This window comes from Drosophila montana, unplaced genomic scaffold (assembly GCF_035044405.1).
Source record: "Drosophila montana isolate Dmon_TW-CO22-7 unplaced genomic scaffold, ASM3504440v1 contig_787_1, whole genome shotgun sequence".
In the NCBI taxonomy this organism is placed as follows: domain Eukaryota; kingdom Metazoa; phylum Arthropoda; class Insecta; order Diptera; family Drosophilidae; genus Drosophila; species Drosophila montana.
In genome coordinates this window covers 844,049-866,944 of record NW_026999082.1, presented here as the reverse complement: position 1 = coordinate 866,944, position 22,896 = coordinate 844,049, and the positions used below count along the sequence as shown (strand labels likewise).

General features: G+C 45.6%; 2 protein-coding genes across 3 annotated transcripts in view; one reads left to right on the top strand and one right to left on the bottom strand.

Annotated features, from left to right (window-relative positions):
- Window positions 1–292: 292 nt before the first annotated feature.
- Window positions 293–22,896, bottom strand: part of boi (brother of ihog) — a 47,793-nt gene continuing 25,189 nt past the window's right edge. The window contains exons 3-10 of one of the 2 annotated variants that reach the window (XM_064699000.1): window positions 17,916–18,081; window positions 9,181–10,418; window positions 8,059–8,272; window positions 3,855–4,568; window positions 3,595–3,786; window positions 3,350–3,522; window positions 1,686–2,045; window positions 293–1,502 (exon numbers count right to left, since the gene is read on the bottom strand). In XM_064699000.1, coding sequence (XP_064555070.1) covers window positions 843–1,502; window positions 1,686–2,045; window positions 3,350–3,522; window positions 3,595–3,786; window positions 3,855–4,568; window positions 8,059–8,272; window positions 9,181–10,407 — 3,540 coding nt within the window. In that variant the 5' untranslated portion in view covers window positions 10,408–10,418; window positions 17,916–18,081 and the 3' untranslated portion in view covers window positions 293–842. The remainder of the gene's footprint in view (window positions 1,503–1,685; window positions 2,046–3,349; window positions 3,523–3,594; window positions 3,787–3,854; window positions 4,569–8,058; window positions 8,273–9,180; window positions 10,419–17,915; window positions 18,082–22,896) is intronic. The other variant, XM_064699001.1, reaches the window with a different exon arrangement.
- On the top strand, window positions 4,823–8,005 carry z (zeste). Its single transcript, XM_064699003.1, is given in 3 exon segments — window positions 4,823–5,859; window positions 5,958–6,520; window positions 6,595–8,005. Coding segments are annotated over 3 exon segments (2,043 nt in total). The 5' UTR covers window positions 4,823–5,437; the 3' UTR covers window positions 7,653–8,005.

Sequence of the window (22,896 nt, the reverse complement as noted above, 5' to 3'; positions counted from 1 at the left end):
CTTTTTGCACCACACTTAGTATGGAAATGCATACTTAATGATCTTCGGTGTTTAGAGTCCGATCTTTATGCAATTTACAGGGCTTTTAGATGGAGGTATCAAGGTATCAATCCAGGCTGGCGTAGATCTCCGCTCGAGCTAGCTCGTCATCCTGTGATGCCTTCTACTTCTCGTCACATACAACTCTAGGAAATCATCCTACCCCATTTGGCACATTTTCATGGGGCATTTGATCAATACTTATGTATAATATGGAAACTTTTTATATTATTTGTATACAGAATTTATAGCATTTTGTGTTTTATTTAGGAGATTTCTGTGTGTGTGTGTGGGGATTTCTTTTATACATAAATCTATACATAATATATGCGTGTGTGTATTTTAAAAAAAAATTCGAGTTAATTCTAGTTCTAGGCGCTTAAATAAGTGTTAAAATTAGGCTGCGAATCTAACGTTAATAGTTGAACGACTTAAATTAGGTCTATTACTATGCTTCTTCCTCCTCTTCTTCTTCTTCTTCTTCTGGCTAGCCAAATGGTGTGCCGCGCGGAGAGGGGGGCGGGTAGGGGGCGCGGCTGTTGCCAACAACTAATACAACATAATTTATGCATGCAAATTGTTGTTGCGTTAATTAAATTTAAATAAATAAATAACACTAAATATACAAAAAAAAATATATGTTTAAATGAAAAAAAAAGGAGGGCGCAGCCACGCCCACAAGCCATGCGATAAAACAACGAGGACTAAATAAATTAGCAAAAATTCAAATAATTATATATGAATAGTCGGCTGGCGTGGGCGTTACTTTGGGCGTGGCTGTGGGCTGTGTCGCGTGTTAGAAACTAGACCTCAATACTGTTGAGACTGCCCGAGGAGATGTTGTCCGTGTGGCTGCCGAGGCGTGTGCGCTTGATGAGGGCGCGGGCGGGCATCGGGGAGCGCTGAACCCGCGGGCTGCCCGGCACATGGGGTATGCCCACGTGGCTGCCGCCGGTGTGCGCCGTCGGGTGGTGCGTGTGGTGCAGCATATGATGTGCCACATTGTTGTTGTTGTTGTTATTGTTGTTGTTGTTGTTGCTGCTGCTGTTGTTGTTGTTGTTGTTGTGATGATTGGTGAGATTTGTGTGGCTGTTGTGCTGGCTGCCGGAGGCGCGTCGCTGCCGGCGCAGCGAGGGTATGCGCGTGGGCGTGGCCAGGCCATCCTCCATGCCATAGCCAGAATGTGGCTGCTGCTGCTGTTGCTGTTGCTGCTGCAAGCTGCGCACGCTGCGCTCCAAGGTGCGTCGCTGCTGATCCAACATGGGCGAGGCGCCGCCAGCCACCAGCTGCTGCTGCTGATGCTGCTGTTGATAGTAGGCGGCGTGCGGTGGCACGGGCGGCGGCTGCTGATAGTCGTGACGCTTGTGCGCAAATGTGGGCGTGCCGGGCGCATGGTAAGGCTGCGCATGATGCAGGCCAGGCTGATGCAAGGCGGCGGCGGCAGCAACGGCCAAGGCGTTGCCCTGCAGGAGAGAGAGAGGGCGATAGATAAGTGTGTGTTCAAGTTTAGTTTAAGAGGCATGTGGCATGTGGCATGTGGCATGTGGCAGGTGGCAGGTGTTGCATATATTCGCTGGTCGCTTGGCAACAAAATAAACTAAAAAACGTTTCTCAACTGATTTTTGCTTTTTGCTAATTAAGTTTACTTGTTGTTGTTGTTGTTGCTGTTGTTGTGCTTTGGCTGCGGCTGTTTTCTTGGGCAACGGCAGCGGCGGCAGCGGCTTGCTGGGCGCCTCCGTCGACGGCTGCTGCTGCTGCGGCTGCTGCTGCGGCTGGCTGAGACCCTCGCAGGCCTCCAGTGTCTCGCAGGAGGAGGAGGCGCCGGTCAGCGCCTTGACGCTGCCAGTAATATCTCCAGCCTCATCCGCATCTGCATCCGCATCCGCATCGACATCCGCATCCGCATAGAGATCGGCGCCAGGATCCGGCTCGGCATTCGCAGCGGCATGCTCCGGCGTGGCATTGCCATTCGGCGGCAGAAAGCGCAGCTCCATGACATTGCGATTCTGGAACAGGGGACGCTCAGTTTGACAATGGCGAACGGGGGAGTGGAGAGAGGAGCGCAACGAGAGATCAGATGAACAGAAGGCGGGAGACCACGAACCAGAGGGGAGCGAGACGAGTCCAAAACAAACGGGTGAAGGCGAGGCGAAGGCTGAAGGAGGCGGGGCAGAAGGAGGCGAGGCAGAAGGAGGCGAGGCAGAAGGAGCAGCAAACAAGCTAGCACAAGAAGTGGAAGAGAGTACCAAGACGGGGAGAAGGCATTGAAAGAGAAAGAGACGGAAGAATGGAAAGGGAAAAAGTGAAGGCAAAGAAAAGGCGAGACGAAAAAAGATAAGAAGACAAGCGAAGAAAGGAAGAGAAGGGTGAAAACAAAAAGCAGACACAGAGGAAAATAAGAAAAGAGACAACAAAATAAAACGAAGGCAAAGAAAGAGAGCGAAAGAAGAATTAGATAGAGACAAATTGAGGAGAAACTCATAGAGCAAGCAGATAGAAAGGAAGAGAAGAAGAATAAAGAAAGAAAGAATTTGAAAATATAAAAGAAAGAAATTGGAAAATTAAGGAGAATAGAAACAAGACAAATTAAGAGAGACAAGGAAATGTATACAAATTTATATAAAATAAATAAAGACAGACAAATGCAAAGTAGACGTGTATAGGAAAAGCGAAGAAAAGAGAAGCGAAGAGAGAGAGCGAAAGAAGTGTATGAAAAGAAATATAAAAGAAATAAAGACAGAAACAAATACATAAGAGCGAGGAAAAGCGAAAATAAGCGAAGGGAAGGGAAAGGAAAGAGAAGAAACGAGAAAGGCAATGAGAGCAAAAAGAGCAGCAAATTTGGTAGAGATAGATAAAAAAGCTTTACATGATTTATAATTTCTTTTTATTTATTTCTATTCCAAGTGCATTGCAAAAAAACTAAGCCGGAGGATAAACGGAAGGAACCACAAGAGTTGAAAGATTTGGGTAGCTTTGGGGAACGAGTGGACTACAAACCTACTCCAGAGGTATCCAAAAGCGTCTGAGTAAAAGCGAGAGAGAGAGAGAGAGAGAGGGAGAGAGAGAGCACGCGTGAGCAAGGGAGAGGGACAGAGTTTTGGCTGCAGCAAGTTGGAGGCAAGTCGGAGGCAGAGCGAGGCGAGAAACGTTTTTAAATTTTGACCAAGAAACCAGCGAAAAAGGTTTTTGTTTTTGTAAACATTTTGATATAAAAGCCATTTGGAAAGTGGAGCAAATACTTAAAGAGCGACAGAAAGAGAGAGAGTGGAAGTGGAAGCGGAAGCGGGAGCAGTTGGATAGAGCTTACCTTGTCGGCCGTGGGATCCTGAGCCAGAGGATTCGGCGTGATGTTCATGCGTGGAATAACGCCATTCAGACGCCGGACATCGCCGGCCTTGTGGCCATGGTGGGGCGCAACGCCCAGCACGGCGGAGGTAACGAAATCGGCTTGAATGTGATCCAATTGCGGCTTGTTCTCGTCTGAAAGTGGACAGCGGGATTAGTTGCAGCTGAAGCAAGCATTGCCTGGCCGCAGCAGCGGCTGTGACTCACCCTCGGGCTGGGCATTGTTGCGCCGGCGCAGGCACAGGCAGGCGACGGCAATGGCAATGAGCAGCAGCAGGCCGCCGCCGGCGGCGCCAGCGATGACCGGATAAATGGAATTCTGCTGCTCGCTCGAGCTGCCAGTCGAGACGGGCACAATGGCGGGCATGGAGGCGCCGCTGCCCGCATGGCTGGAGGTCTCTGCAAAATAACAAGATTGAAATGTTAAGAGATTAATGCGACTCCAACTGCTGCAGCTGGCGACTTACTCAGCGTGCGTCCCTGCTTGATCTCGCTGAACTCGGAGGCGGCGTGCGCATTGAACGTCTGCAGCTTGAACTCGTAGGCGGTGCCCGGTTCGAGCTGATCGATTTTGAAGCGGCGCGCATGGCCGCCATCGACTGTCGCCTTTAGGTACTCGGCGGCGGAGGCGGTCGGCCTATAGTAGGCGTAGTAGCCATCGATCGGGTGCTGCTGGGCGGGCGTCGGGGTCGGAGCGAGTGTCCAGTGGAGGAGCACGGCCGACTCGGAGTAGGGCTCAATGTCGCGCAGTTGGGGCACCGGCAGATTCGATTTGGCGACGCCGCGCTGCAAAAAGAACTTGGCCGAGGTGTTGCCTTCCTTGTTGTCGTTGTTCGAGTAGACGGCCACGATCCGGAAGCGATAATTGCGATCCGGTCGCAGACCCGTCACCGATGACGTGAAATTCTTGACGCCAGCATAGGCCGGCTCATGATGATGGTCACGATCACGATCACGATCGCGTTCACGTTCCCGTTCCCGATCCCGCTGCTGCTGCTTGCCATAGGGTATATTCTCGTTGGTCGTCTGCCAGTTCTCGCGGGGCATCTTGCCGAGCATGCGGTACTGCACCTTGAAGAATTGTATGGACAGACCGTCGTTTTTGGGAACATTCCAGCGCAGCATGACGGCGTCATCGGCCAGGCGTGTGACATTGGGTCGCGATGGCGGCACCATATTGGCTGCAACAACAGATTATCCATTTTATAATTGAGTAAATACAATTTTCTTTTCATTTTATTTGTACGTTATGGCCAGCACTGTTAACGCAAACGCGCGCTCGCGCGCTGTTAACGCCAAACTGCGCCAACAGCGCGCAAAACGGAGCTAACAGCGCTGCTAATAGAATATGAGTAGTATCGCTTTCAAGCATTGAGTAGTATCGCAGTGCTGCATTGAGTAGTATCGTTATAGCTGCGTACGCGTTTTGAGCGAAATATTTTGTGCTGCTGCCGTTTGCCTGCCACAAATAGGCAATAAAAAGAAAAAAAAAACAAAAAAACCTGAGCCAGCTAAGCGCGCGCATTAACATAAAATAGCAAACGTAATTAAATGAATGGCAATTTAAAGCGAGAAGCGAACAATTGCCCAGCGTCGCAACATTTTCCATACACACATCTCTAGTGCAATATAAGTGGCAGTTGCCAGTGGCAAGCGGACGGACAGCAGACGACAACAGACAAAAAAAGACTCACACCGACGCTCACACACACGCGCGCTCGCTCTCGCCCAGTGTGTGTGCGTGCGTGTGTGTGTGTATAAGCAAAACGAGTGCAATTGATTTTCGTTTATTACTCGCTACTCGGCATCGCTTTTGGGCACTCGCAAACGGACTCGAACTCGCACTCGAACTTGGACTCGGTTTTGGAACTGGCGAGCCGCTACTCGAGTGATACCGCATCTCGTTGGCGTACATAAACAAACTCAATTCCATTCTGAAAAACTCAAAACAAAACGGTCGAAAAAGCAGACAAAAAAAACAAAAAAAAGCATAAACAAACAATCAAAATCCGTGGCAGATCGAATCAAGCGAGCTGCCGAATCGTAAAGTATGTCGGCGGCCGGAGATGCGGGCGCCGGTGCCGCAAATGCCAGCAACAACAACAACAACGTCGCCGTCGTCCAGGCAACGGTCAGCGTGAGCGGCAACATCAGCGTGGGCGACGGCAGCCCCACCAACAACACGAACGGAAACAGCAATCACAACAACAGCAACAACAATGGCTCAACGGCGGGCAGCTCGAAGGGGCAGCTGCCGCTGACGCCGCGCTTCACCGCCGAGGAGAAGGATGTGCTCTACACGCTGTTCCATCTGCACGAGGAGGTCATCGACATCAAGCACAGAAAGAAGCAGCGCAACAAGTACTCCGTCCGCGACACCTGGGACAAGATTGTGCGCGACTTCAATTCGCATCCGCATGTCAGCGCCATGCGCAACATTAAACAAATACAAAAGTTCTGGCTGAATTCCCGGTAAGTGGCAATGGAGCAGCCCGATTGTGCAGCCATCTAATTGTTATCTTCCCTCCTTTCCCCTCCCCTCCTCCCCCTCCACCGTCCACCATTCACAGTCTGCGCAAACAGTATCCATATCGGGATGGCAGCGCCTCGGGCGGCAGCGCAGCGCTGGGCAAAGTGGGCGCCGTCTCGGCCAGCGCCCAGCAGCAGCAGCAGCAACAGCCGCAGCATCACGACAGCGTCAAGGTGGAGCCAGATTATCAAATCAGTCCCGAGGCGTCCGAGCATAATCCGCAGGGCGAGCCCTTCGACGAGATCGAAATGGATGGCAACGATGTCAGCGAAATGGAGGACGATCCGCTCGAGGCACAGCAACAACAGCAGCAGCAGCAGCAACAACAACAACAACAACAACAACAACAACAGCAACAGGCGGCGGCGGCGGCGCAGGCACAGGCGGAGGCGCAGCAGCAACAATCGGCGGTCGCCGAGATGCAGAAGCTGCAGGTGAGCGCCGCGGTGGCAGCCGCCAATGCGAGCATGTTGAACACGCATCGCATCAACGTGGACTCGATCAGTGCGGAGAAGCTGACGCTCAACGATCTGCTGCACTTTAAGCCGGCGCGACAGCGCGACGAGATCATACTGCAAATCAAGCATCCCACAGATGCCACAGGTACATATACATATACATATATATATATATATATATATATTATATATTTTACTTAAACTGTTGCGTCCCGTTAGCCACACAGATACACACGATACCCGCACAGCCGCAGCAGCACACAATGGCCACAATCACAGCCGGCGGCTACAATCAGCAGATCATAAGCGAGATCAAGCCGCAGCAGATCACGCTGGCCCAGTACCAGGCGCAGCAGCATCAGCAGGCCCAGGCCCAGGCCCAGGCTCAGGCTCAGGCCCAGGCACAGGCACAGCAATTGGCGCAGCAGCAGCTGGCGGCACAGCAGCAACAGTTGGCCGTGGCGGCAGCTGCGGCGCATCAACAGCAGCAACAACAGCAAGCGGCCGCCGCTGTAGTTGTCCAGCAGCAGCAACATCAGCAGCAGCAGCAGCATCAGCAGCAGCAACAACAGCAGCAGCAGCAGCAGCAACAGGCGGCCGCAGCAGCAGCTGCTGTCAAGATGCAGCTGACCGGAGGCACGCCCACCTTCACATTCAGCGCACTGCCAACGGTGACGGCAGCCACATCTGTGCCCGTGACCGTGCCTCTGCCCGTCACCGTGCCGGTGACCGCTGCCCCAGCGGCTGTATCAAATGTGAGCGTAAGCGGCGCTGGAACGCTGCCAACGGGCGCGCAACAGCAGCTGCAGCTGCAACAACAACAACAGCAGCAGCAACAACAGCAGCAGGCGGGCGATAGCTACGAGGAGCGCATCAACTACTTCAAGGTGAAGGAGGCGGAGCTGCGCTGCAAGGAGCAGCAGCTGGCCACCGAGGCCAAGAAGATTGAGCTGAACAAGGCGCAGGATGAGCTCAAGTATATGCGCGAGGTGCATCGCCTGCGCGTCGAGGAGCTCAAAATGAAGATACGCATACTGCAAAAGGAGGAGGAGCAGCTGCGCAAATGTTCCAGCACATGAGATCTGGAGGATATCAGCGATGCGGAGGCGGACGCGGACGCAGACCCGGATGCGGATGCGGATGCTGATGCAGATGCGGACACAGATACGGAGGTGGAGGTTGAGATGGAGTTGGAAATGGAAATGGAGCACGCCGAGAGGACGGCGCAGGCAACGCAGGATGCGTACATGGATTTGGATATGCAATTGCTGCTCTAACTCGGATGCAGCTGTTTACCACATAGTCTATATATATATATATAGTCTATAGCTATCTATAATTATATTATTAATTTTTTTGGAATTTTATTCAATTCATTTTTCTAATTTTTATTTCTATTACTTTTTTTTTCGTATTAAATTTAATTGTTTTCGGGTGGGCGGGACGGCCAGCCGTGCGGGCTGGCCGTGATTAACGATTACCGATTACCGATTAACGATTACCGATTACCGTTTACTATTTACCGATTGTCGTGTATCGATTATTGATTACCGATCATCGCTTACCCTTAAGCCAATTCTCAAATTGTAATTGTATATCGATATGAAATACAGTGAACTAAGCCACGAAACGAACAAATTTACAACCAAAAAAAAAAAAAAAAAACAACAAAAATGTACTCACCAACTCTCATGTATTTGCGCTTCTTGTTGCGCGAACCGCCGCCAAAGTTGCCCGAGCCGGACGGAGAATAGCCGGAGGAGGAGTAGGAGGAGGAGGCGCCGCCGCCACCATTGCCGGATTCGTGGGGCGATCGCATCGGCACCTCGCCCAGCGGCTGATAATCCTCGCCGCTAAGCTGCGTGGGATTCACGCGCAAAATGTTGCCCTCGCTCGTCTGCCAAGAGAGAGTGGGGGAGGGGAGAAGAACCAAATAAGAAATATTAGGAGAGTTTCGTATATTGTATTGTATAATCTACATTTTGTATATGCTCCCTTCCCTTTTTGCCTGTATCTATATTTTTTAAAATTTTAGCTTTAGCCACACTCTGAAAACTTCAAGCTCTTTTATACTATTTGTTGTTCTTCAAATGTTAGATGTTAGCTTTCCACTCATTCCCAGTGCCCGTGAGAAATTTTTATTCTTTAACAATGTAGACCCGTTAATTGTTCACTCAAGAGTGGGTTTTCTGAAAAGCTCTCAAATGAATAGTCACAAAGAACTTAGGAGGTGAGCTTGGTAAGCAAAAAGATTCATAATATAGCTTTTCACCTATTTTCCACACTGGCGGGTGGAAGTTTCTTGAATCCGTCTAAGCGGACGCGTCGCACATCCCATCAGCAATCAGTCGGTTAGTTAGTCAGTAAAAAGAGTTTTATAAACATATAGAAATATATACATTTTATTCTCTATATTTCCTATCGAACTCGGGTAATATAAGAGCTAGAGACTTGAGAAAATTGAAATATCTAAATTCTACCATACCATATGCCAGGTAACACCATAATATGTTGCAATCTCTCCATATCTCTCTCTATATCGATAAATATCGTTTTCGAGCATAACTCGAGGATTATAAGAGCTAGAGACAACAAATTTGGTATGCAAGTTCGCGTCTAGCATTCGCATAACTAGAATATTTCACATTTCAAATAACTCCCGATGGGGCAGGGTTATTTTAGCCCCAAAATTGATATTTCAGATCCCCCTAGTCGGAGATATGGCTCTCCTTTAAGTGTTATGCATATGTATACAATGGGGAGCTGGAAGTGGAGCTCAGTTGCGGGATTCGTTGCTTTACTCACCTCGCCGAGTTGATTGCGTGCGAAGCACTGGACGACGCCGGCGTGTCGCTTCTGGACGTGGCGGATGTGGAGGCGATTTGGCTCGACAAGCGTCTCGTTGTCGGCGCTGGCATCCTCGCCGTTGATGAGCCAATAGATATCCGGCTGTGGATGGCCCGTGGCGTTGCAGTCCAAGGAGAGGGGATCGCCCTCATTGGTTAGGGTGGTGTTGGGGCCGTGCAGGATGCGCGGACGCTCGAGCACGCTCAGCTTGATCATGTGCACCAGAACGGGGGCAATGCCGTTATCCAGGCGGCAGACATAGGAGCCCTGATCCTCGGGCCGGACATCGGTGATCTGCAGACCGTAGGCGAGCACCCGGCTGCGATTGTGATAGATGTTGGGCACATTGGGACTGCTCCAGACGGCGCCCGGACGCGGCGAGCCAACGCCGGGGCACTCGAGGACAACCGTTTCGCCGGGCCGTGCGGCCACCTGTGTCGCCGGCTGCTGGAGCAGAAAATACGGCGGCGTCCGATCCGTATAGTCCACACGCAAATCAATCACCTGCGGCAGGCGCAGCTCCACGCCGGTAATGGCATTCGTTGCCGCGCACGTATAATTGCCCGCATCCTTGCCACTGACCGAGTTCAGGACCAGGGCGCCGGCGGCGCCCGCCAGCAGCTCCGTCTGCGGCAGCTTCTCGCCGTTGCGATAGAAGCTCCAGATCGCCGGCGGATTCGAGATGACCGAGCCGCAGCGCAGCAGCACACAGTTCTTGGGCGCCACGCTCCAGCGCACCGCATGCCGGCCGTAGCCGCTGCTCGGATTGTCAATAGCGATCGAGACGAGCGTGAGCCGGGCCGGCGTCGAGGCAATGGCGCCGGGTCCATACCACGCGACGCACTGATACTCGCCCAGCGTCTGGGCGGTCACATAGATGCGCAGCTTCCACGTGCGCTCCTCATTGCTGCTGGTCACATTGTAGCCGGCAGCGGGCTCCAGATAACGATACGGCTCGCCGCTGCCGCCGCCGCCACCGCTCGCCCGGAAACGCCACTCCAAGCGATCCGGCTTCAGATTCAGCTCGCACTCGAACACCACCTCGTCGCCCTTGGGCGCCACCGCCGACTCCGGCGCCCGTTCAATATAGACGCCCAGCTTGTTGCTGTTCCCGCTTCCGCTTCCGCTGCAGCTGGGGATGAGGCAGCCGCTGAGCAGGGCCAGGGCCAGGGCCAGAGGACTCATGTCTGTTGGGGCTGGAAAGAAAGAGCAGCACATTTTATGAGCTAAGGATTTCGCTTACTTTTCGTATATATCTTGAAGATTTTTTTATACCCTTGCAGAGGGTATTATAATTTTGTCGTGAAATGTGTAACGCATAGAAGGAGACATCTCCGACCCCATAAAGTATATATATTCTTGATCAGTATCAACAGCCGAGTTGATATAGCCATGTCCGTCTGTCCGTCTGTCTGTTTCTATGCGAACTAGTCTCTCAGTTTTAAAGCTATCTTTATGAAACTTTGCAGAAGTCCCTCTTTCTGTTGCACGCAGTTCATATGTCAAAACCAGCTGGATCGGACCACTATATCATATAGCTGCCATAGGAACGATCGGTCGAAAAGTATGTTCTTGTATGAAAAACATTTTTGTTTATAAAGTTATCTTGACTAAACTTATTTATTAGTTTTACTACGCTCCCCATATATATGCAAAATCCTATTAAGATCGGACAACTATATCGTATTGCTGCCATAGGAACGATCGGTCGAAAATTAAGTTTTTGTATGGAAAATTTTTATGCTTTTCAAGATATCTTGACCAAACTCGGTACTTATTAGTTTTACTTAGCTCCCCATATATATGCAAAATCCTGTTAAGATCGGACAACTATATCATATAGCTGCCATAGGAAAGATCGGTCGAAAATTAAGTTTTTGTATGGAAAATTTTTGTGTTTCAAGATATCTTGACCAAACTCGGTATTTATTAGTTTTACTACGCTCCCCATATATATGCAAAATCCTATTAAGATCGGACAACTATATCATATAGCTGCCATAGGAACGATCGGTCGAAAATTATGCTGTTGCATGGAATATTTTTTGTTTTTCAAGATATCTTGACCAAACTCGGCATTTATTAGTTTTACTATGCTCCCTCCACTTATGCAAAATCTTATTCACATCGGGCTACTATATCATATAGCTGCCATAGGAACGATCGGTCGAAAATTAAGTTGTTGTATGGAAACCTGTTTTGTTTTTCAAAGATATCTTAACCATACTCGGCATTAACTATTTTCCCTGTGCTTCTTAGATACGGGCAAAGCACTATGAGCATTTTGAAAAGGTTGGGTCTGCAAGGGTATTAAATCTTCGGTGTGCCGAAGATAGCACTTCTTTCTCGTTTTTTTTTGATTTTGACAAACTTTTATCACCTTCAGCAGCTGCTGTGCTTCTTCTTCCCTTTGCCCTGCTCTATGCATGCGAAATGCATTCCGGATTAACTTCGGTGCCTGTAGTCCGATCTTTATTAAATTTTCAGGACTTAAATAAGGCATAGAAAAGTGTGTGTATACCGAAGCACAACATGCTACAAATCAGAACAGCCTTTTTTAATTTTAACAGGGTATTTTTGTTTGATAAACACAAGTGAAATACTCCTTAAATTTATACACTATTCGAGTAGCTGCACGCCAAGTTTGGTGCAAATATCATTTATAGTTTTCGAGTAATGCCGAAAATCGATATTTATCGATATTATGATACCGCAGGCAAATATCGGAAGGCAATTAAAACATTTCTACTGTGCATAGTTTATAGAGTAAATATTTCAAATTTCCAGTCTCTAGCTTTTCCAGTTGCTGAGATCGACGGGTTCACGCAGATGGACAGGCAAGCATGGGTGGGTATAAGCCCTAAGCTGAACGTACAGCTGGTCAAAATTTGTATTTGTAACTTATGGAATAAGATGCTTTCTTTCGACTTTTGCATAAAAGCAATATAAGCTTTTTGTTCATTTTCTATAGCCTCGAGATACTTGAACTTCAAAGAAACATATTCTTTGAGCTAACTATTTTATATATATTATCAAAATATAGTATTCCATTTATAAATCTTTGAAAAATGAATAAAGGCTTGCATATTTCGTTATGTATCGATATAATTTAACTCCAATTTATTTCAGCTAAAGCCTCATTTAGAGCCCATTCGAAATTTTTTGTAATTTCTCAAAAAAAAAATACCAAAAATAAACAAAAATGAAAAAAAAACACGTTTTAGTCATGAAGTTTCGTACAGCTGAAGGCAGCAAAAGTGGGCGTTAAATTTGTGGAATGTCATGTCTTGGGCACAACTGTACCACAACAGGGTGCAGTAAGAAGGGGGTTGGGGAAGGGGGGGGGGGAGGGGCAAGGGCGACTGGGCATGGCGACTGAGCTGCTGTCCTGTGGTAAGCGAATGGGGCGTGGCCAACGGAAGCACAGTCGCTCGCAATGTGCCATTTAAACTGGAGCCGAGGCTGTCTGCATGCTGCATGCTACATGCTGCATGCAGCATGTGGCCAGCCTGCTGCCGCAGTCCTTTGGCCAGGGCATCAGATTCTTAATGGCGTGTCATTATTATGAGCAGGCCAGGCTGCAGGTGCTGCAACGGCTGCCCCGGCTGCTGCGTGGCAAGGAACAGGGGCAGGGGCAGGCTGGCAGCGGAACGCCTGTGGAACGGGTTCGTGCAGCATTTGCCCTGCGACAGTTTGCGCCTCTCGATTTGAAATTTAAACGATGGCAGCAAAAGCAACAGCAACAAGTAAGAGACAAGAAAAAAAAACGGGCTAACTGGGCAAGCCGCACTTGAAATACTCTTGCAGACTTGCTTGATTTTCGACCGATTGTTCCTATAGGAGCCATACAATATAGTAGCTCGATTCGATGTGTGAAACGCATACTGATTGCAATTTCTGGATATACACAAGAGATCGAAGCAATGAGAAAAGTATTTCGCACGATTCTTCCTAGTGAGCCATATGCTATAGTAATCCAATTTAGGTAGGATTTTGAGAAAAGAAAAGACGTTCGTTTACGAATTTAATATACGAGTGATCTTAACTGTGGCAACTATATGATATAGTGGCACGATCCAGCAGAAATCGATAACAGACGCAAAATCTGCAAAGTTTTCTCAAAATAGCTTCAAAATTGGAAGATTGGAAACATAAAGACAGGCGGATTGGAAAGTGTATATAATTATAATCGAATTATGCTAAGAAAAATAACATTTCGATAACGATTTTTATCGATTTCTCGAAAACGCAGCAGGTTATCGATCTCTTTGTGCTCTAAAAGGGACCTAGGATCAACGCACGAATATCGACAGACAGACGGACAGAGGCTGATCGGAAATATATATATATGTATATATATCTATATACTTTATGCCAGCCTTTTGGCTGTTACATACATTTGCACATAGCTGATATACCCTACTTAACCCATTTGCAATGGTTTAGGGGCATAAAAAAAGGAACACAAAAGCGCGCGCGGAATTCCAAGAATCGGCCGCCCGGTCTGCCCAGTTCCCGTCCCGTCTGGCCCAACCTCCCTCCCTCCCTCTCTCTCTCTCCCTTCAACCCAGCCTCCTGCTCGCTCTCTCGCTTTTTGACGCACATAAATCGCAACGCGGCTCCCATTTGAAAGTCATTATGGGGCAGGCAGCGAGTGAGGCAGGCGCGTGCAGCTGCCACAACGTCGCTGCCGCTGCCTGCTGCATGCTGCCTGGTGGCCACTTGTTAGCGCAAGGAGCAGCCGCAAACCGGACTGCCTACACACAGGTATCCCAGGTGCCAGGTCCCCAGACCCGAGCCGAGCCGATCCGATCCTCGAGAGCGGCCGTCGCGACGCTGATTTAAAACATCTGACAACAAAAGTAAAGCGCGAAATTGACGCAGGTTTCTGTTGCAGCGACTGCTTCTTTGCCGTCCTCTTCTTCTTCTACGGCTCTGCAGCCTGTTGCGTGTGTTGAAAATTAATGCGCATTCCATTGCCCCAACAGGCAGCAACAACAACAACAACAACAGACCAAAGCAAAAGCATTAAAAAAAGAGTTAAAAAAGAGCTCGCAGAACAGAGGAAATGAATGGCTCGTTGCAAGAATGTGTTGCACGCACACAAATGACAGTCGCGGGGCGGGCGGCAGGGGCATGTTAAGGGTACAGCTACTGGCTGCAAATGGCAATCAAAATAAATGTAACAATAATAAAAGATGAACTGCAAATAACAACATTTGATTGTGCGGAATGTTGTGCAACATGTTGCTAAGCATTTGCCACAAGCAGCTGCAATCTGAATATGAATATGAATATCGATATGAATATGAATACGAATATGAATATGAATATGAATATGAATATGAATATGAATATGAATACGAATATGAATATGAATATGAATATGAATATGAATATGAATATGAATATGAATATGAATATGAATATGAATATGAATATGAATATGAATATGAATATAAATATGAATATGAATATGAATATGAATATGAATATGAATATGAATATGAATATGAATATGAATATGAATATGAATATGAATATGAATATGAATATGAATATGAATATGAATATGAATATGAATATGAATATGAATATGAATATGAATATGAATATGAATATGAATATGAATATGAATATGAATATGAATATGAATATGAATATGAATATGAATATGAATATGAATATGAATATGAATATGAATATGAATATGAATACGAATATGAATATGAATATGAATATGAATATGAATATAAAGTTGCCTTAAAGCTTTCTAACCCGCAGACTACGAGCTTTGCAACATGTTGCTAGCTAACGTGTTGCCAATGCTTTTAATGTGGATCGTTGTTGCATGCTAATTCGATTAGTCACACTTCGAAAAGGCCAATTTAATTATTAGAAGAAAAAAAAACCGAATAATAAAACATATAACAAGAACTAGAACAATAAAAAGAAGATGAAAACCGGAGGACAAGTTTTTATATATTCATTTTTTGTTTGGCCACAGAACAGAAAAGACTTTAAATGACAGACAATAACTGCTATTAATCAAATGAAATGCCAAATTAAATAGCATAAATTAACAGTCAAAATACACATGTTGGCTAACAACAACAACAACAACAACAACAATAGCAACAAGAAACAACAACTTTTGGTGAATGGCAGCGTTTTGAGCGGCTTCTTCAAATGTTTGCTTGTCCAGTAAATTAGCATAAAACTGTTAGAAATTAGTGAAGTAGGCGCGAAGCCGTTGCAAGCAGCGCTGCCAGCAGCATATGCGGAGCAGGAGTGGCACCAGGGCGGTGGGTGGAAGGAGGGAGGGGAGTGGCGCGGCATATAAGGAGGGGCAGCTGTGGCTTCAACCTGCGCTAACACAATTGAAATATGCGTTAGAAAATGGGCGTGTTACCTGGCCAGATGCCAATAGAGAAAGAGAGAAGACTAGAAGCCGAATAAGAGTCTAAGGCAATCCCGAAAAGTGCTCGACGGCCAGTTACCCTGTAGCTAGGTGCTGTAGGTCAAGTGCCTATACATACATACACATACATATATACATACATATATAAATAGGAGAATGCAATGGGAAAAGCACAGTTTTCGCGTTTTTCATGCAATATCGCGCTTTTAACGCTTTTTTATCTTCCACTTCTACTAGCTATAAGTGATGGTATATCACGCCTTGATGATACTTCGATGGACTTCGATGCTTTCCATTTCGGGATCATTTTAGGCAGATAATAAATAAATTATATTGTGTCGGCTGAAAGATACAATTGCGATAGTCATAATCACGAGAAAAAGCAGCCCCCTCTAGATAATAATAATACGAATATCAACTATAATAATAATAAAAATAAAAATACTGATTATAATAATAATAAGAAATAAAATATTATTAATTATAATTAGTATAACAATATAAATAATAATGATAACAATAACAAAAGAAATAATCACGATAAAAAGTTCTCTCTACATTCGAATAATTTTAATAGTCGTAATAATAATGATGAACATATTAATTTTAATAATAATATTAATGACAATAATTGTGTTTATAATAAAAATAAAAAAATTGATTATAATAATGAATAATTATAATAATAATAATAGTAATAAAAATATTACAAATATTAATGATAATGATAATAATAGTAGTAACAATAATAATAATAATAATAATAATAATAATATCAATTAATAATAATAAAAATAATAATAATAATAATAATAATGTTATTATTATTAATATTAGTAGTAATAATAATTTTGATAACAATATTGAAAATAATAATAATAAAAATATTTATTCAAAAAATCCAACAATAATGCTTTTTTATTGTATTGTAAGTGTCTAATGCTACATGGAAAACATGCACAAGATGCCCATACTCTTTTCTTAGGCATCTGAAATATTACAGGGTAGCTGCGACTTTGTCTGCTGCTTGCTTGGAGCTGGCTCTGAGCTGTAGATCTTTGAGCGCGTATTTCATGGCGAGGCGGAACGCAACGACAACACAACAACAACAACAAGAACAACAATAATGACAACAACAACTGTTGCTGTTAGTTAATGTTGCCGTTGTTGTTGTTGTTGCTGTTGTGTTGTTGAGAGCTGGGGCTGATTGTTGTTGCTGCTGCTTGCCCATTAAGCAGCGGCAGTTAACAGCTTGTAAAACACTAACACCTGCCACAAGCTGCTGTTGTTGTTGTTGTTGTTGTTGTTGTTGTTGCACAGAGTTCAATAAAACCTGAGAGAGAAACAACAGCAGCAGCAACAATTGCTGCGGCAGCCAAAAGGAGCAATAGAAAAATCACGAATCGAACAACAACAACAACAACAACAACAAATAGAATAAAGATGGCCCTATACAAACAAACAAAACAAACAAACAACAACAACAAGAACAACAACAATACACGTGTATATATAGAAAGATATGGCAAAAATTCTTGTGGAATGGAACCTGTTTTCAGCGAGCAGCTGAAGCTGTTGCCAGCCATCTGAAGCTAAGCCCAAAGATGACCGGAACCAGCGCAACAGGAGCGCAGCGCGGGCAGCAGCGGGCCCAAGGCGTGCGAAATGAAACGAAACGAAACGAAATGGGAACAGGGCAGCCGGAGTAGGGCAGGGGTAAAAAACCAGAACAAGAGCGAAAAACAAGTCTCAAGCGCCACAAGCAACAAGCTGCAACATCTGGGGGCAGGGGGCAGCGGGGGGGGGTGGGGGGCACGGTCGATGGGCTGCACATGTAAACGAGTTGGCAATCTGCATTCCAGGCGACAACAACAACAACAGCAACAAGAGCAACAAGAGCAACAGGATTTGCCTTTCAATTGTGGCATGCACCAAGTGTGGGCCACGTCTAATTTGAGCGCCCCACCTGTTGAAGGCGGCCGCCACCCCCGCCCCGCCCCGCTCCGCGCCCCCCTGCCGCTCGCCGACTGCTGCACACAACGTGCCGCATACAACTGCGGCGCATCTTGAGCGTGCGTGGGCCACGCAGCATTTTGTATTCTTCTGCGGCGCTCCACGCTGCGGCTTTTGGGCGCGGAGCGTGCGGCACGCCCACAATCAAAAGAGTGCCACAGCGTGGGCGCCACAGCCGGAGCCGGAGCCGCAGCCCAGGCCGCAGACTCAGGCCCGGGATTAAAGTTTATTATTCAATTTGTGGCAATGCGGAGCTTACCTTTTTCTTTTCCTTATTTGTCTGTGCAACGCGTTGCCTCTCTCTCTCTCTCTCTCTCTCTGTGTATGTGTGTGTGTGTGTGTTTGTGTACGCTGTGCTGTCTCTTTCGCACTCGCTAGCGTCGGGTCCGCTCGCACCTTAGAAGCGCATTTTGCGACAGCGGCAACTGCAATGGGAGCATCAAAATATAAATAAATAAATGAGTATACCACAAAAAAAAAGAAAAACAATTAAGACTCGGGTATGCCCGACTAGTAGATACCCTGAACAAATCGGCAAGCTGCGATTGCATATATTCTAGCTCGGTGCTCAGAGTCCGATTCTTAAGAAATTTTCAGGCCTTGAAGGTGGCATGATAAAAAAATGTGTTTTCTTTTCTGTGGAGATTGGGGGAGTAAAAATTCTTGATGTGTATCCCAAAAGTGAAATATTCTTTATTTGAATGTACTTAAAGAGATTTTTGGCGCATATAGAACACATAATTCTCGAGTTATGCCTAAAAACCCATTTCCAGCAATCGATAATTATCGATTATATGAAAATAGAAGAAGAGCTGTTGATATACAAAAATATATAATTATATTTTCAGACCCAACTCTCACAGTTTTCGACTCAATTCATATGTTACCTACATTGCCGCACAATCGTTATACCATTTTCTGCCATTTTCGCAGGGTATTAGCAGAGGAAATGAGGCGAATGTGTGTGTGTGTGTGTGTGTGGCAGGCAGACAGAGTTGCCGCGTCGCGCATAAATATTGAAAATAGATGACACTCTTAATGAATTTCAAAATAATTGAGGCCTAAACTGGCACAAAAAGCTCAGCGACAGGCAAATAAATGCGAAGCCTATAAATAAAGTGAAAAGCCGAAGGAAAAATAAAACACGAAAGAGCGTCGAACTGCGACAGGCCGCAGCTGAAATACCCTGCCAGCCGCCAAGCCTTATAACTGACCGATCGGGCCGATCCAATGTGACATATATATACATGTATATAGTGCGCCGATCTGATCAGCTAAAGAACCTAACCAAGAGACTATTTTGTATGACAGCAGAGGAAGGGACATACATACATATATCGACTCGATGCTGATCGAGAATATATATGTATAATTTATGGCATCGTATGCTTTACATATTTCAGGACTAAGTCAGAGTACCCGACGTGCACAGCTGCAGCAAAGTGCGCTGCATTAGGGTAACTCACTGCTCGATGCAGGCAAACATTTTCACAAAGTAAGGCCACTCGAATTGGGAATTGAAATATGCGCTGTAATATATTTATAAATAATTGCCATGGATGGGATTGTTAATGAAAAAACCCAACTCGTAAATAGGACTATGTCCCAGGTTTTTTTTAACTCAAAAAAAATTAAGGCATTGATTAAACCTAATTTATAATTGAATTAGGTGAGCCTATACATTTTTTGTTGTTTCAATATTAAAATAATATTATATATTTAAGAGAAAAACTAAGAACCCGTTGATTTGATTGTGTTAACAATAATCTTTGTTTAATGCAGCCTGTCGTTTGCCACTTTTAAACATAATTATTATAATCCATTTCTTAAAGAGAAATAAAAATAGAAAATAAAAAAAAAAATAGCTTAATAAATAACTTTTAAATCTTCGAGCTTAAGAGATTTTCTTATGAGAAAACGAGAGAGAGAGGGGATATCTTCGGCACGCCGAAGATTTCATACCCTTGCAGAAATTTCACTTTTGCAGATATGTGAGAATAAATGTATGATATATGAAATATGATATTTTGCCTTATAAGATTCTATACATCATATGCAGCTATATGATATAGTGAAACTTATAAGTGCCGAGTTTAAAAAGAGGTTTTCATGCAGGACCGATCGTTCCTATGGCCACCCTATGATATAGTGATCCGATCTGGCTCCGATCTGGCTCTCGTCTTTCAACTCGGCTGTGCATGCTGATCTAGAATATATATGATCTATGGGTTTTGGCGATGTCTCCCGCTTTACAAGGGTATAAAATCGTATGCCACAGTTGGTTCAGCTAAGCTTCGGAATTTGTGTGCATAAATCACTTGACGAAAAGGAATGCCATTTAGCGAGTGCCCCTAATGTGTTTGGGTCTCTTTTAGTATTTGGCTGTCCCTTTAAAAAGACATTAAACTAAGAACACAACTCGAGCAAAAGTTTTTGACACCCGCCGAATTTCACTCAGCAACCACGCCCCGCATACCAACGCCCCCTTTCCCCCCTTCCCACCATGCATGACCCCCCATTTGGGGACCCTACGGAGCAACATGTCATAAATAACACAAATCATTTATTTTTTGTTGTTTTAAATGTGCCAAAAAAAATCCATAAATAATTAACGAGCAGCAAAAGTGCGTGTGCGAGTGAGAGGCAAATATATGCAGCAGGAGGGGCGGAGGTAGCGTTGGCTAGCTATAGGCGGGGGGGGGGGGGGGGGGGGTCGAAGGAGCTGAACTGGCAGGGAAAGGGAAAGGGGAGAGGGAGTGGTGGGGTTAAGTCAGTCTTTTTGTGCGTTAAATATGCTTTTAATTAATTTATTTTGCCGATTTGCCGTTTGCCGCCCGTTTCACGTAACCAAGCCCCCACCCCCACCCCCACCCCCACCCCCACCCCGACCCCTTCACCTACACCCCCCGCTCGCAGTCACAGTCGCAGTCGCAGCCGCTGCGCAGTTGTTGTGCAGTTGCTGGCCCATAATTTCTCAAACATTTTTGAAATGTCGCCAAGTCGAACAGCGCGTGAAAAACTACAAAAAAAAAATACAACTGAAATTTTTTAGAAATAACAACAAAATTTGTTGTACAAACAGCCAAAAGCAACAAAGACAACAATAAAAAATTAAACTAAAACGAAACCAGGAAAACGAGCGCCACCCCAAACTGAAATATCTGTGTGCGTGTGTGTGTGTGTGTGTGTGTGTGTGTGTGTGTGTGTTTAACGACTTGTCATATTTCATAAATATATTTTCAGCATTTTTCATAAATATTTTTTTTCGACATTTTTCTAAACAAAGTAAAAGGCCTGAAAATAAGTAGTAAAAGCAAATTCAGGTAAACACAACTTTTAACAAGTTCTTTTATTATTATAAAAAAATTACTTTGTTAATACAACCAAAGAACAAAAAAAAGTATCAATTAATATTACTTGTCGAGCTGTCAACATTTGCGATATTGTTGCGATACAGTTCAAGGGGTTTTCTGCAGCAATAATTAAAGTTTAAATTAAATTACCAAAAATACGATATTATAATGAAAACGTAAACATATTGTAGCCCATTTGTGTTGTTTATCAAAGAATTGAAATACTAGTTAATTAAGTCATGTTTAGCAACAATTATAGCAGCTCACAAGATGTTGCCAATGAATGTTGCCAACTGTTATTGCATGTTGCTGACCAAATCTGTTGCCGATGACGATCACGATAACGATGACTCATTGCAGTCGCGACACGTTTTGGGTTCATTCGCTGTGCCGTTTATTGGTCAGCAAATTAGAAATAGATGCAGTAGCAGCAGCAACAGCAGCAGCGGCAGTAGCAGTAGCAGTAGCAGCGGCAGCGGCAGCATAAATGACAGCGCAGCTTTTTTTATTGTTACTGTTGTGTGGGCGTGTGAAGCATGCGAGGCGTTTGCTGCAGCTGCTTCTGCTGCTGCTGTCACGTTGTTATTGTTGTTGTTGTTGCTGCTGCTGCTGTTTTGTTGTCGCATCGCTTTCATTAATGTAGTTGCTGTTGCGAGGCTTCTCACAGCTGCCTTTTACTTTTGTCATAATTAATGTGCCTGGCATGCAATTTCTTGCTACATTTACTGTTGTTGTTGTTTTTATTCTTAGCACTTGCCAGCAAGGGCCAACAACAACAACAACAACAACAACAACAACAACAGCTGCTGCAACTACTTTGCCCTGCGGCACAGGCATTTGAGCTAATTTGCTGTTGCTGCCGCTGCCGCTGCTCGCATTCCACGGGTGAAAGCCCCAGCACCAGCCCGAACCCGATCCCGAACCCGAGCCCGAGCCTCCAATGCATTCACATCCATGACATTCACATGGACACGCGCCCCGTTGGCAATTGCAGCTGGTTCTCTAGCAGCATGCAAAAAAATAACATTAAAGAAAAAAAATAAGCTGGCAACATGCTCCAAAATTTATGCGTTGCAATTGCTGCGCTGTCCGCTGTCCGCTGCCCGCTGCCCCTGCCTGCTGCCCACTGTTTAAGCTGCAGTCGCCACTTTGTGCTTTTCCTCATATAAGGTGAGTGCCTGGCACTTCCAGTTTCCAGTGAGGCTCATTTCATTTTGCGCTCTTCTCTCGCTCGCTCTTCTGCGATCGACGGCCGCGCTCTCGTTCTTCTTGCTTTTTGCCGTTGCGTTTTTGTCCATTTTTGGTGCTCCTCTGCCTGCTTACACTGCTATCCCCCCCGCACCGCGCCCCGCGACATAGCCACCGACACTATCAGCACATTTGCATGGAGCTCCTTATGCATTTTTCAAATGCTTCAGTTTTGGTGAGCCGCTCTCGTTAAATGCTGCTCGCAGCTCGCAGCTGGCAGTTGGCAGCGACGCAAGCAGCGTGCGACGGCGACAGCGACAGCGCTGTTGGCGTCGGCCCACCATGTTCAGTGATTGCTATCGTTGACATTGTTGTTGCTGTTTTAGTTGTTGTTGTTGCCTTTTCATTGCAATTTATTTGATTTTCATTGCATTAAATTTCTGTTGTCTGTTCGGCTTTGTGTCTCGTCTTGCTCTTGTTGTTGTTGTTGTTGTTGTCGTTGTCTTTTGTTTTTAGCTTGCGCCTTTGTTTTTGGTGCGTCGCCATCTTTGATTTCGATCTTGGAATTTCAATTTGCATTCATTTTCTGGTTGTTGTTGTTGTTGTCGTTACTCTTCCTCGTCGCCTTCTGCTTTAGCTATGCGTTTTAGTATAATCTCTCTCTCTCTCCCTATGTTGCTCGCTCGCACCTAACGAGCT